General features: G+C 38.2%; 4 protein-coding genes across 5 annotated transcripts in view; 1 reads left to right on the top strand and 3 right to left on the bottom strand.

Annotated features, from left to right (window-relative positions):
- LOC136268347 (actin-histidine N-methyltransferase-like) overlaps positions 1-8,719 on the top strand; it is a 9,241-nt gene extending 522 nt beyond the window's left edge. Inside the window, exons 4-11 of one of the 2 annotated variants that reach the window (XM_066063655.1) lie at positions 23-95; positions 150-260; positions 305-385; positions 6,817-6,884; positions 6,940-7,294; positions 8,111-8,183; positions 8,234-8,431; positions 8,484-8,719. In XM_066063655.1, coding sequence (XP_065919727.1) covers positions 23-95; positions 150-260; positions 305-385; positions 6,817-6,884; positions 6,940-7,294; positions 8,111-8,183; positions 8,234-8,431; positions 8,484-8,655 — 1,131 coding nt within the window. In that variant the 3' untranslated portion in view covers positions 8,656-8,719. Of the gene's footprint in view, positions 1-22; positions 96-149; positions 261-304; positions 395-6,816; positions 6,885-6,939; positions 7,295-8,110; positions 8,184-8,233; positions 8,432-8,483 lie in introns of both variants that reach the window. The other variant, XM_066063654.1, reaches the window with a different exon arrangement.
- Positions 8,584-10,141, bottom strand: LOC136268360 (putative E3 ubiquitin-protein ligase UBR7). Its single transcript, XM_066063683.1, has 7 exons — positions 9,960-10,141; positions 9,762-9,889; positions 9,493-9,709; positions 9,207-9,440; positions 8,978-9,140; positions 8,866-8,927; positions 8,584-8,815 (listed from the first exon to the last, which is right to left on the bottom strand). The coding sequence occupies exons 1-7, from the start codon at positions 10,095-10,097 to the stop codon at positions 8,720-8,722; spliced, it is 1,038 nt and encodes a 345-aa protein (XP_065919755.1). The 5' UTR covers positions 10,098-10,141; the 3' UTR covers positions 8,584-8,719.
- Positions 10,133-11,186, bottom strand: LOC136268371 (mammalian ependymin-related protein 1-like). Its single transcript, XM_066063697.1, has 6 exons — positions 11,034-11,186; positions 10,939-10,973; positions 10,746-10,883; positions 10,508-10,688; positions 10,349-10,448; positions 10,133-10,290 (listed from the first exon to the last, which is right to left on the bottom strand). Exons 1-6 carry the CDS (start codon positions 11,098-11,100, stop codon positions 10,224-10,226), a joined length of 588 nt encoding a protein of 195 aa, XP_065919769.1. The 5' UTR covers positions 11,101-11,186; the 3' UTR covers positions 10,133-10,223.
- Positions 11,176-14,357, bottom strand: part of LOC136268365 (mammalian ependymin-related protein 1-like) — a 19,634-nt gene continuing 16,452 nt past the window's right edge. The window contains exons 3-7 of the mRNA XM_066063690.1: positions 12,147-12,301; positions 11,866-12,053; positions 11,569-11,749; positions 11,423-11,516; positions 11,176-11,374 (exon numbers count right to left, since the gene is read on the bottom strand). Of these exons, the coding sequence (XP_065919762.1) occupies positions 11,308-11,374; positions 11,423-11,516; positions 11,569-11,749; positions 11,866-12,053; positions 12,147-12,301 (685 nt within the window). The 3' untranslated portion in view covers positions 11,176-11,307. The remainder of the gene's footprint in view (positions 11,375-11,422; positions 11,517-11,568; positions 11,750-11,865; positions 12,054-12,146; positions 12,302-14,357) is intronic.

Below are 14,357 nucleotides of genomic sequence, written 5' to 3'. Positions count from 1 at the left end.
TGTATATTACCATGTTTTTCAGCAAGGCCAGCCTTTTATTACAATCCCTGCAAACGTTATGATGTTAGCTAGTCAAGCAATGGAAGGGAACCTTGGTTAGTCAGCTGTTCTATAAATAAAGCTGTGTCATCTACAATCATCTTTTTTAGGACTGCTTGTATCACGTGATCCTCTACTTCAAGCCATGCCCAACTTATCGTTAGCCTTGCTGTTGTTAAATGAATGTTTTACCAGTCAGTCAAAGTGGAGACCTTACCTCGGTAAAGACACTTACTTGTGAATAGTATTTGTATATTTAGTGTAGATTTGTTGCCTATGGATTACTCTACACCTCTGTATTTCACCAAGGAGGATTTCCAGCTACTGAATGGGTCACCAACACAGAGTATGTCAAGTTGAGTATGTTATGTTATTTTAGCATGTGCCCTAATAGTTGTGAATTGTTGATTGTTTAGTCATAGCAGGGTATTGCTCTTGTTGAGACTTGCAAAGTATAAGAGAAAATGAGTTGGTCAGTAGGTTGGAGTATTAAAAAAAAAAGAAGTTATATTGCACTCTGTCTGAACAAACTAGTAATGGTAACCACACAGCACAATGAATTGGCTATAGATATTTGTTTAGAATATAGCTGTTTAAGATATCCTTGGTCAAGGGCTGGTAAAAGATAGATTTTGCAGTTTGCTTGTTCTAAGGAGTTCAGGCAACTGACTGCTCTATTAGAATATTTGCTAAACACGCCGTTTTAAAATTAACATGATTTGGTCAGTTGAATACAAGCAACAACTTGTGTAGTAGTTGTTACAGCACAATAGAGAACCACTGAGGTAGAACTATGACACATAGCAATGACTCCAAACCTAACCGATAACAACTCTTCACACTCCCCTACAAAGGAAGGTTGTTAATAAGTAGGATTACAAAATGATATACAGTTAACTAACTTGCAAAACTCTTGGTACATGAATAAGTCAGTCAATGAGTCAAGGCTGTGACCACCAGCCTGAGATGATGTGAAATGCTGGCCTCTAATGTAAGTATTATGTCCAGATATTGTTGCTGCACCAGATCTTTAATTTTTATATTTAAGGTTATGGGATACTGAGCGACTGTCAAACAAAAATTTTATTACGTAATTAAGGCGGGCTTGGTGTTGTTGTGTTGTGTATCAGCTGGTAACAGGCTTAAAATGTTGGGAGAATCATAGCGTGCTGACTGGACAGGTACAAGGTACAAGAAAACACACGTAACAGTACAAGATAACATAGAAACAACACACTTAGTAACTGGCGCACCTGTAAGCGCATGCGTAGTTTTGCTGACTAATGGTGATATTTTCCTGAACCAAAAATCAGGACTGTCAAACTAGTTGTTAACATTTTGCATAAACAGACTACTAGTTTGGCTTCTTGTCTAGGTCCTGACGGAGCCTTTTGTTAGAAATAATGTTTGTAGTGCTTGTGATATCAATTAAAAATTATATGTTGTGACCACAGTGTCTTGCTTTAGGCCATATTGTAGTCATATTTCAGCAACTATACACATTATTCACAAATCCTCTTGTCAGTCCCTCACAAGTGATGTTCTTCAAATCTTAGAATTGTTAGTAAGTTCTCATGGCTCTTCATTGGTCTGATTTTTGGTTCATAGTTTTCACTAATTGGCATGGGGACAACTCATGTTTCCATAACAACATTTGAATTTCATGTCGATTAAAGAGAAGTTAAGAATGCATAAATATTTGATAACAATGCATTAAGAAAATCAAACCCCTAATCATGAAAAATGATTGATAGTGTACATGTGGGGTTTACAGTATCCCGTAACCTTAAGTGGTGGAGAAAAACCAATGGGCTGTGGTCCGTATAAACTGTTAATTCTCCAGCTTCAAAATGTTGTTGGGCTAGTACCAAGGCAAGTAATTCTTTCTTGCTTCTACAGTAATTGTTTTGTCTCTTATTCTCTTTTCAAATTTCTTGGAAAAATAACATGTTCAACTTCCCAAGAGTAAAACAGCTCCTGTCCCACTAGCATCCTTGGCCAGTTTAAAAGGCTTCTGAAAATTTGGTGTATACAAAACCAGTGTGTGCATGAGCATAGTTTTCACCCTCTCAAATGCTTTCTGACATCTGTCTTGGCATTCCATTTTTTTGTATTTACATGATAGAAGGTTTGTAGTTCTACAATTGTAGATAAGTTCTCAGTCTCCTTCCCAAAAATTGCACGAGTTCCATCTCTTGGTACCAATACAGCTGAATCGTTGAACCTTACTCCAGTGTCACTTAAACAATCTAGTCCGGTTTACATTGGTTAAATGTAATTTCAACAGCAGTTTACAGCACAAGCTTCCACACTGTCACCATTCTCTTCATGATACTCTTCAGTATGTTAACATGACAAAGTTATCACTTCTTTCTACAATCAGGAACTGCAACAACATAATTGATGGTACCCACTTTGTGTTCTACTACAAAGAGACTGTGGTTGTAATGGATGACTTGGTAAGGGAAGCAATATAAACACTTTTTCTTTGAAAAATTTGCATATACACGTAGGCGTTGCATGTCATAACCTTCCTCCTTATCTTTGGTGTATGGGAATTTCACTAATACCTGTTGCTTGTACAGTCATTACAATAGCCAATCCAGTTTGGTTGTAGCTTCTTGTTAAGCTACAGTAGTACCCAAGTGTCTAGGCTACCATCTTTGGATGTCAATTTTTTTCTTCCTTAACTTCTGTCACGATAACAGCTACAGGCTGAGATGCATGATTGTGACATTTCAGAAGTTGCCAACATATATAGTCGGCCTTCGATTTTACAGAAGTTGTGACCAGGTTGTTATGTCTGTTACCTTCTTCAAATTCTGTAGCAAAATTAAACGATTCACTCAGCATTGTACTTGTGAAACTCCGTTCTGTGGATCTCTTGTCATACCACTCCTTCATCTGTGACTGCATGTTGAAGGTTTGTTTTGCCAGCTTGCATGCTTGTAACAAGTGTTCTCTATAAGGTGCAACATTCTCCAGCAGGTTCTACATTTGACCAATTCAAACGGGCTGAAAAACACCAGATTGCCTCATGAACAGCGAACACCAAACGATGGACCCATCTTATAATCAAAACAGTATGTCTGCATCATTGTCTTCAATGTTGCATTCGATAAATTTCGATTTACATTGAACAATACCCAATTTGTGCATCACCTGCTGAAAATGTGTCAGATTGAACAAATCTTGGTAAACCACCAAAGGTATTCGTGCTTTCACAATATAGTAGGAACCTTTAATATTCCACACAGCCTTTCAGTAGGGATTGTTTTGGGCTTTTCCTTGATCGGGTAGCTGACTATAACGTATGCAAATACAAGGTTCCCTGAAGCCATGCCTATTCTTCAGTGGTTGGAATGGGCTTCAGTGGAGCTGGTTTAGGTTTCTGGTTAGGCTTTCCAATCATTTGACATGTTATGATAGCATTTGCAATACTTTGCTACATCTCTTTTTAATCCAGATCAAAGGAAATGTGTGACAATACCTTTCTATAACACTGAGGTGTTCAGCTAAGGACGTATTATGAGCCAAACCCAGCACATCATTGTGAAAACATTGAGACAACAATTGGGGGATAACCTGTCACTCTTCATTGTAGGAGGCAGACATGGGGCCAAGTACATTTGAAAGTACTTAAGTAAAGTACAAGTACTTTTGAATTTTCCAAGTATAAGTACAAGTACTCTGGCGACAATCAAGAGAGTACTTAAGTAAAGTACAAGTACATGCTGGAAGTACTCAAGTAAAGTACAAGTACATGCTGGAAGTACTCAAGTAAAGTACAAGTACATTTTACTGTAGCAAAATATATACTGTATTCAGTATATTGTAGTATGTAAGTGTACCTAGTGGGATTGGTACTTTCAGGTTTTTGTCAACTATTCACTCTCTTAAACATTTAAAATGCACTAACTTTAGCAGCAGCATTGTTTTTATTTGCCAGAATTCTATGACATCATTAATCGTGGCTACATGATACATAGTAAGGTTAGGGAAGGCACTAGAAGAATTGTACAATGCAGCTTCATGCAATTTTGTTAAGTACCCACTGTGTACAAACTATGTACAATGTTTGCAGTACTTACAAGTACTTAAGTACTCAAGTACATACAAGAACTTAGTGAAGTACTTGAGTATAAGTACAAGTACACTGGGGAAATTAAGAAAGTATTTAAGTATAGTACAAGTACTTTCAAATCTGTACTTAAGTGTACTTAAGTATAAGTACTCATGTACTTGGCCCCATGTCTGGTAGGAGGTCACTATTACCTCATCAGTAGCCCTTGTCTTTTATAAAAACAAGAAGGAAGTTTATTTGCTTCAGTTACATCCAATACGCTGTGATCAGTTTCTTGTACCTGCATCAACTGCTCTGTGAGAGAAGTGCTGCCATTTGTAGACATTCCCATTAGAGCGTCTCCACAGCAATGTCTTTGGTAGTTGATCCATCCGACTGAGCTGCAAACTAGATCCATCCTCAGTAGGGGAGCAACTTGGCTGATTCTGTGCATCACTCTTAGCAACTGCCATTCAAGTGGATGGATTGAGAGTTTGGGTGTGTTTTTTTTTTACCATCACACAAGTTACAGCACAAGCAGGACATAGGGCCAGGTATCCTGCTAGTATCAGCAATTGAACTTTGGATGAGGAAATAAAGCTCACTGATTTGGTAACTTTGGTTGTAGGATTTTCCATTCTTTCTTCTATGTATCCAACATTCAGATATTAGGTGACCTTGCATTTTGCAATAAGCACAAGCCGTTGTTTGGGTAAACCTTTGCTCCGGACGAGCAGAATCCGCGTTACTGCCTGTCTTCACTATCTTGGTTTCTACAACAGTGGTGAAGGACTTATGGGTAAGTTTATAGTCATCAGCTAGAAGCAGCCCCCTCTGCAGTCCGGTAACTGTTAGCTCTTCCAGGTAAGTTCTGATAGTGGAAGGTACACACTTCTTAAATTCTTTTTTATTGTTAATCTGTATATTAGTTGTCTTAGCTTGTCAAAGTTATTCCCCACTTGTTGGGAGGCACACCTATTAAACAGGGTTTCCTTTTCATGTGTAAACTCATATATCTCCTGGCACTTGGCATCATGAAACCTCTGACGATGGGCTTCAGGTAATAATTCATAGGCCAGCAGGATCTCCCTATTATAATCTCCACAGAATCTTAATTTTTTTCAGTTGCATCTGTTGTTCTTAAGATCCTGTTCTCTGGATTGCTAACTCCAGATAATTCATTCTTGGCAGCAATTTTTCTTTCCTTAAGCCCTAACTCCTTTATGACATTCTCTGTTCTCCTGCTCTCTTGCATGGTGCTCTAGTTCAAGTCTCTTAATCTCTATTCATTACCTACACCATTAAAATCCTTGTCTGAAAGTAAATCCTTCTCTAACAAAGTAGCTTCAATTCAGCAGTCTCCTTGTTTTCTACTGGTATTTGCTGACACTGGACTACCTGAGTCTTCAGTAACTAGTCTAATTCCCTTTTGAAAGGTGTGTGACATTCTTCAAGATAAATAACATTTCAACGGACTCACCACTTTACACAAGTCACCAGTCCACAACAGTGAAACAGAAATGTCGGGTCCACAGTAGGAAGTATCAATAAAAAGGCGTGCCCAACAATGAGTTGGCACAACTCTCACAAATATAAACTTACGCATGTACACGTAGCTAACAATCTTATGCTTGTGTTTGTAACAAAGTAATTATTGCCAGAATGGCTCAGGTCAGCTACTGGCTTGTCATTGCCAATCAATACTACCCAGTAGTAATAGTAGTAAAAGAATTCCCCTATGTTTTCAAGACCTAAAGAGGAACTGTCTTCGAGACTATGTTTTTATTTATTTATTTTTTTAAGACTTTACAGCACAAGTGCTAAAGGTCTGTAGGACACCTGGTCCTACAGCCTGTCTAAAGTTGTTACAGAAAGTGTGTTTGAAAAGGTGGAGAAATGTGAAACTTGTTTCTTGATTGAGGGTGCTGGATACTTGCAATACCTGTAGATAAGTGAAGAGATTGCTTTAAAGCCACAAAACAAGGAGGGATTGCTGGGTAGTGTGAACCACAAATCCTTAATTTTGACTGTTTTGCTATGGCAAATTAGGGATGTGGTTTTTTTAAAAGGCACATTATATTACCTTATATTCTCTGATCTAATTCCACATGATCCATCAACAGTAGTTCTAAACACCAGCTGTTTTGTAAGCAATATTGTGCAATGCTAGCTTCTCTCTCATTGCAATCTTACAAGTGAAATGCGTAAGCTAATGATATAGAAGCCACTGAGATGATTTAGTAGGTGACGGTCAAATTTTTTAAACCAAAATTTTCGTAATGGATTAATGTGCAGAAGGTTGGATCACTAATTTTGATTATGAAAATTTGCAAAAGAGTTTGTACCGACCTCTTGGTTGGCTGGTGAGGCCATACATGTATTAGCAGTTGCCTGAATACTTGTGTAAACCATCAGCCACTGGCCAAGTATTGTTGTAAAACTGTTAAATTTGGTCAGATAATAAACAACTTACCTCTCAATAGCAGGTAGTCTGTAATGCCATACCTACCCAGGGTACATGTAGATACAATTTGTGTTGAAGCCATTTACTGTGTACATATGTGATAATATTTTCCTTGTATGGTGAAAGTTTGTAAACTAAATGTACAGGTTGTACAAAATTGTTCAAGAATACAACCCAATACTCACTATATGTGGCTTGTTATATTGAGGCTGCATAGCTTACTTTGTTAGTTATAATGTTATTTCTGCAGAGGAGTGTATTAAACAGATGTGGAATATTGCCAAACTGTACTCTCATTTGTTTCTTCTCAGTTCAAAGGTGTGTCACCATTACATTAATATTACTGTTGTTTTATAGTTGTGTTAAATTCTAGTGTCCCACTATCACCTCGTGCTTGCCCATGTTCCAGTCAGGATTTTGCTACAGAGATTTCTGTTGGGCTGTGTCTAGTGTTACTACGAGACAGAATAAGATTCCTGTGAAAGGAAATGATGGATCACATGATCTAGCTTTGATCCCACTATGGGATATGTGTAATCATGTGGAAGGGGAGATTTCAACTGATTATGACCCTGTGGCACAGCAGTGTGTCTGTTATGCTGCTCACTCAGTGGCAGCTGGTGACGAAGTGTGTATTTATTATGGACCACGTAGTAATGCAGAACTGTTGTTACACTCTGGATTTGTCTATCCTAACAATCGACAAGATTATCTGAAGATCAGACTTGGTATTACTATGTACACACTACACATGCACACACACACACACACACGCGCGCGCGCGCACACACACACACACACACCACACATGTACATAAACAATGCATACCATTAGCATGAAATGTAGACATCAAGAGCAGAATTATATGAGTTATTTAGAACCTAAAGACTTGATTCTTAAGTAAACATACACACTCACAAAATGTGTACAAACACACAAAGCCACCTTCAGATGCTGCATTGTTTCTAGAAATGAAACTACTTGACCACCTGTACACTGCACAGGTGGCAGTACAGACCTAAATCTTTGCAGGAGGGCTCCATTGCTTTTGTTTCACCAGTAAAGTTCTCAGAGTCCCACCTGGACTTCAGAAGACAGAACAATTGGCATTTTGCACCAACTACTGTATGAAACTTTGGTGAATTTGGTGATTTGCTACAAATTTCAGGTCCAGTCATGGATTTTTTCTTCTTTCTCCTACTTTTCAAACATACTTAGTGCAGTTAATATAAACATCTTAGGCCTTCTGGTATACAGGCTCTGCCTTTACGAAGTGTTTTAATCATACTAAATTTGCCAAAGTTTAACCCGCCAAATGCAATTAAGCAGGCTTTTTGCCAAAGTTTTCCTCTATACAGTACATGTGATGACAATTTCTTGTCGAATAAAGCAACAAGATCGAGTAACATTAATATCTTGTGACATTGTCACATTTCTATATTTAAATGTTGTTGCCACACAAACTCATACAGACACACAATATGTACACAATCTTATGATACAAGCAGTGCACAATGCTATAGTAGCTTGTTTTATCTTGCAGGATTGAGTCAGTCTGAAGAACGAGAGACTAGGGAGGTCAGAAAGGTAATCCTACAAGACCTAGAGTTACCAATGTGAGCATTCCACATGGTGGTACACTATAACCTGTAATAATGTCCTATAGGACTGGAGAATACAAGATACACTATGGTGAACATCCTATAGATAAAGACCTTTTAGCATTTGCTAGAGTGTTCTCTGCCAGCAAAGAACTACTTGCAGAGTTAAATAGTTTGACAAAAGCAGAAAAGAAGTCAAAATTATGTACAATTGATAAACTAGAAATGAGTGATAACAAGGCATTGGAATTTTTACAAAAAAGGTATGTGGGGTGCACTAATTAGAAACGGGTTATATCCAATGGTTTAATACAGGTGTGAATTATTATTGATGGTGTATAAAAGGAGTGCTGAGGAGGATGTTAAATTGTTGGAATCTGCCACAAGTGTGACCACTAAACACATATTAGCACTCTGCATTTGTGAAAAAAACTTGTTAAAATCAACAGTACATTATTGTAAGGATAAGATAAGTCACAATCAATAAAACAGTGTATAGTTTTGCATCATTATATAGTGGAATACTGTGTTATATATACTGTGGAAAACTACTAGTGACAACTGGAGGGGGGTAGTCCTTCATCAAGCCGTGGCTTTTTTGCAGCTTGTTTTTCAAAGAATGCTTCGATATCTTTCTTCTCAATTACCTATAACAATTGAATAATATACAAACTAGACACACAGAAATTACACAAACCTTTCCTTTATCAACAAACTCCTTAAAATAATCTGATAGCTCTGTTTTAAGGTTCTTATAATCTGGTATACGTAAAAAATGATGGTAAAAGTAAGACAAGACATTTGCTTACGTTGGATCATTTCTACTTGTTGTACTCTATCAAGTTGATTGAACATTGCTTGAAATCCTGCCTCCTGTGAACTGACACTGTTGTCTTTTCCTTTGTCTTCATAAGCAGCTAATGTATCAGTATTGTCCAGCAGAAAAACCACCTTGCCTTTAACATATTCGGCCTTCAGTAAAAAAAAAAAAAAAAAAAAAAAATTAAACAAAACCATTAAGTGTCAGTAGCTACTTGCCTTGCAGTCTGGACACTGACATAAAGTCTTTCTCCATCCTTCTGAGAAGTATGCTGGTCCTGTGCAGCCTTCTCCTACCCCAATACTGAGGTGGCATCCCTCTCGTCTCTTCTGCTTACCAATGGCCCTCTTGCCACCAATACTGATACAATATTGATGAAGAAACTTGTGTTTGTGCATACACTCGTCGCAAACCATTTCATCATATTCATCAGGTGGTGGTTTAGCAAGATGCTGAATGGTGCAGTATGTGCATGCATCACATAAGAGCAGTAGAAGTACTTACCTTATAATGAAACCAGTCCTCACATACTATACACTGTACCATTTCATCATCTTCATCACTATCATCTTCTGAATCAGGGTATGGTCGGTCACAGATGCAGTACAGGCCCTTGTAATTGTGGTTGTATATGTTTCTGTCATTTACAGGACGTTTATTTGGTTCCAATCGACATCTCATCTCTGGGAATTGTGCATTGCCGCAGTCACAGCAAACGTTTCTATAAATGCAGTAGGATGTAAACAGTAGGATAATAGAGCTTTACAGGTAACCTCTTTGTGTAAAGCTCGTAAAGTTCGTGGTCTTTGTGACAGATGAGACTGCAGGCTAGACACACCCCCGCTGGACCCGTCGTGTCACACGATGCGCACGCGTACAGCGCTTGTCGATTCACGTATCCCTGTGAAGGTGAATGAATGCAAAATCCAAATATAAAGATGCGCGCTTATTTGCGTCCATTGTGTGGTTACCTTCGAGTATGTGCATTTCTTGTCGTCGCTTGCACCCAGCACAGCGTTAGCCATTTTCTCCATTTCTACATCTTCATCAATCACATCTTGTAATGATAAGACTTTATCCCGACTAGAACTTGCCTCCAAACCCGCCATTTCACTTAATTATACGATCACGTGACAACGCGTGATACCAATAAACACGAATTTACCAGTTTCTTCACAAAATACAAAAAACGAAATTAAAAGCTAACGTTTTCTGTTCAATACATCTTTGGCAGATCACTGGCAAGCAGCAGGTGGCTCAAACACTGATGAATCAGGATAAGGAGCAACGACATCATAGAAACTGAGTGTTCAAATAGAGTATCTTGTATACATTAAGCTATAAGCAGTTACTAACTTACTCTAACAGTCTCTCATCAACCCTATCACCTTCTCTCCTGCTAAATATATCAGTCACGGGTATACATGCATCAGCGGTGACAATTATTTCAAAGCGTTCACCTAAAAGCGGTCACAGCTTTTTAAAACTTGCATATTGCATGATTTATACCAACTGTTACCTTCTCTCGGGTATCCAGCAAAACTAGAGACTAACATACCAGCTCCTGGTATACCTGATGCTCCAATATAACCCTGGCCTAATGCAGTGGCATTTGCTGGTACTCCAATAGGTCTGAATGGATACTGAGTTGGTCTTTGAGTGCACTGTCCGCTATCATAGTCGTAGCGATACTCAACCCTCTTGAGTAGAATGTAATGGTAGTATAGATTGTGGAAACAACAAAAACACTGACTTACCTTCAAATAAAGTGTGAGGATTTCATAGGCATCAACAACTTGGCCATTGCGCTCTTCTTTGACCACGGACCGGATCCTCTCACCCACTTCATCGTACGTTATAGTACCAGCTTCTTCTCGTACTGAACCACGATCATACTACAAAAACAAATTCCATTTCTTGTCAAGTTACGAATGAGTGTCTGAGACTTACTGCAAAATACTTCGCTTCCCATTGCTTGGGCGAGTCTGCATGGCGAAAAAGCGTGATTCTTTACGTATGTGTTGTGTAGAATGTGCAAACCTTACCGCAAGGCTCGGGAAGTTGAGCATTGGTGAATACGAAGAACGCAAATAACACTAAAACAGACTTCATCACTCTCTTCCAGGACTACTCCGTAAATTTCCGTAATTGTATTATTTTCAGTCACGAGTTCCACACCACAGAGGGTAGAGTTGATATAAGAATTAATAACATTTAAAAACACATAGCATGAGACAAAAGCTCTAATAGTTACATCATCAAGCCTAAACACGTCAAAATTCTCTACATGTACTGTGTGACAAGGTGACTTCTCCACGCTCACATGCATTCCCTTGGAGGAATGAACACATCTGGGTCAGAAATTCCAAGGGTTATATCCATCATTCTGCAGTAAATATGTGAGATCTATTACTTGTGAGAGATCTTAACATACGTCATGCGGTGATAGTGTGGAGTTGGCTCAGTTGCAAGGTATGAGTGGATATATGGGATACAATCTTCTGTTGTCCAAGAACCTCGGTAATATCCTATTAATAAAGTGTGTGATAAAGTTTAACTTGCAATAGCAGATGGCCTTACCTCGATCAGTGTAACCATGATAAGCATTCATCTTCACATAGTTGTTGGCCGCATCAACACTGCCCAAATAAAAGGTGTTCTCTAGTGTAGTGTTAACAGGTACCTCAACAGGACGCCATGGCTCATGAAGTGGGAATTTTTCACACTCTCTAGTCTTCAGATTAAGCCTGTAGCCAACTCCCTGCACACGAAGGATAGCTATATTGAATTACTGATACACTCGGCAGTGACAATAAGAAGGGACCCACTATCCAACTAGCTACGCCGGAAACTACTGATCATGAACGATTCAGTCACCTCTTCGTGCAGGAAGAGCTCGTCATAGTATTCCCTGTCAGTCCTCGACATATCAACTTCTTCAGCAAAACGTCGACGGAGTTTAGTAGCATCATAGCTTTCTTTCCCAATGCGAACGGTCGTCGGTGCCGACGATTCGTCAGTGCTATAAAATTCGAAAAGCAGCCCTTCCCATTGCGGCGGAGAAACTGCAAAAGGATAAAGGATAATTACACATACTGGCGTATCAATGTAGCTTTGTTTCGATACCAGAAACACTTTAGACAATGAGCCGGACTTACTGCAAATCTGCTCTTGCGAAGCAGCAAGCCCAACGAGTAGCACTAAAATTATCGCCTCCATATCTCTCTCCGTACTCCAATTGTCAGTGCGGATCACGTGGTCATGTTCTGTGCCGGGTAGACAAATTAAAAACTTTACCATTGCCTCTAGCAACCTACATTAGGAGCAACAGTTTAATCATGCATGGGATTCAAAAATGTCATATCTTATGATCTATATATATACACTATCCATTTAAAACTTGGAGAGATTATTTAGTGTTGACATTCACACCGCCTACAAATTTAATATGTAGACATAATTTTTTTGAATTTTTGGTTTTTGCCCTCAATTAAGTGATTGCCCAGAAGGGGCAATGAGGAGAGAACTGTACATGGATACTTATGGGAAAACTACAAACTTCAAGATGTCATATCTTATGACTAGCTATATCTTTTAAAATTTGTATTTGGCTTGAGGGTGTGTGCATGGGGGTATGATTATGATTATGATGTGATTTGGGTTGAGGCTTAGAAGCCTGTACACCCATTCAATTACATACGTATACATACATAAATTAGATGCGATAAACAAAAATTAACTATGAATATAATTATTACATTAATATAAATCTAAAGTCATAAAAGTAATTATCTATAGCTGCATGATTTAATGAAGAATTTCCTACAATATCACTTGTAAGATTGTCCCAGTCATTAATTACTCTAGTACCAAAATAGTTGACCCAACATGAATGGTGGGCAGGGGAATTTATATGCATGACCTCTATAGTTTGTGTATTGTGGGAAAGAGTGAAAAAGTTGGAGTGATCCAGATTGAAGTAATCATGCAACAGCTTGAAAAGAAATATTAAGTCACCACGTCTGTGCCTGTACAAGAGAGATGGTAAATTCATTGATGTTAGTCGATCTATGTAAGACTTCTCTCTTAAAAATGGTACTAGTTTTGTAGCACGCCGTTGCACACCCTCAAGTTTACGTTGGTCCAATACATAATGGGGTCCCCAAATTACATTTCTGTATTCTAATATTAGTTGAACCATTGATTTATACTATATATATATATATATATATATATAATACCTTGCTAATTTTTTTCAGAAATAGCTAGTATACTTTGTTAGCTACTTGATAAGTTGCAGCAGTTTAGAAATACAATACAAAACTCATGAAACAGATTTTTCTGCAGTTAATATATATCACAGGTGAAAAAGTGAGAGCTATCTCAACTGAACTATCCCAACAGTGTATAAGAAAAGCTACAGGACCTGATTTAATCTAATAGAACAGTCATACATACATTCTAATAGAACAGTCAAGTAAAGTACATGTATACCAGGGGTGGCCTGATCCAGACTTTTTAAAGGGGGGTTCCACTCTTATTTATTTATTCATTTATTAATTTAAAAGCTTTACAGTGCTGCAGGAGCCCCACTAGCATCCTGTACCAGTGACCATGCAGGAGTTACAAGTAATAAGGTAATTACTTAATTAGCTAAGTACAATTGAAAATTACATTGGTTGTTGCTATAAAAGAAAGTCAAAGTAAGGAGTTCTTGGGTGCTTGTTACAGTTGGCGCAAGGACACAAGAAGGAGTAGCTACATTTGATATCAAAGGTGAGTACATAATTTTTGCTTGATTGTAACAACATTGAAATCCAAATCAATAACAGGGAGGTGATTCCAAATTCTTGGCAGTCTGCTGAAATAGAAATTTTTAGTAATGTTGTCTGAAGATCTGGCAGTTTGATTCAATTTTTGATGAGTGGAAGTCAAGTATTTCCAGTAGCAAATGTGTGAGGCAGCATGCTGAAAAAGGGTACTTCATTTAATGAAGTCAAAACTGTTTAACTGACACGACTAATGTGGTGACTGTTCTATTAGAGTATCTAAAGCTAGTAGCTTGGTCATAAACGCTATGTAGCTACCCTTGTTAATTCACTGCCATAACTTAATGTGGTATTGTGCACAATGCATGTGCGTGGATTACACACATTGATTTTTTTTTAAGGTTTGCATCTGTAGCTTGTGGATAGATCTGGTAGGCCTGGAACCCTAGGTAGCTGCCTACCTAAGGCCAGGATTGTTAGTGTACACATGACACGCAGGCTGGTATACAGGTGTATGCATGCACACTTGATACACACTATTCCATATTGTTTTTTTCACTGTTGATCCAGAATTTCAGTAATGTACAGCATGTAGCTGTT

This window comes from Dysidea avara, chromosome 10 (genome assembly GCF_963678975.1).
Source record: "Dysidea avara chromosome 10, odDysAvar1.4, whole genome shotgun sequence".
NCBI classification, from domain to species: Eukaryota; Metazoa; Porifera; class Demospongiae; order Dictyoceratida; family Dysideidae; genus Dysidea; species Dysidea avara.
Note: the sequence above shows the minus strand (reverse complement) of the source record. Positions and strands in the feature narration are given on the sequence as shown.

Coding starts and splice junctions, on each gene's coding strand:
- LOC136268371 (XM_066063697.1), bottom strand. CDS start 11,100: ATGAAGTCTGTTTTAGTGTTATTTGCGTTCTTCGTATTCACCAATGCT. Junction 10,974..11,033: donor TCAACTTCCCGAGCCTTGCG/GTAAGGTTTGCA, acceptor TTCGCCATGCAG/ACTCGCCCAAGCAATGGGAA. Junction 10,449..10,507: donor TGCTGGATACCCGAGAGAAG/GTAACAGTTGGT, acceptor GACCGCTTTTAG/GTGAACGCTTTGAAATAATT.
- LOC136268360 (XM_066063683.1), bottom strand. CDS start 10,097: ATGGCGGGTTTGGAGGCAAGTTCTAGTCGGGATAAAGTCTTATCATTA. Junction 9,890..9,959: donor AGAAATGCACATACTCGAAG/GTAACCACACAA, acceptor TCACCTTCACAG/GGATACGTGAATCGACAAGC. Junction 8,816..8,865: donor AGTTTGTTGATAAAGGAAAG/GTTTGTGTAATT, acceptor CAATTGTTATAG/GTAATTGAGAAGAAAGATAT.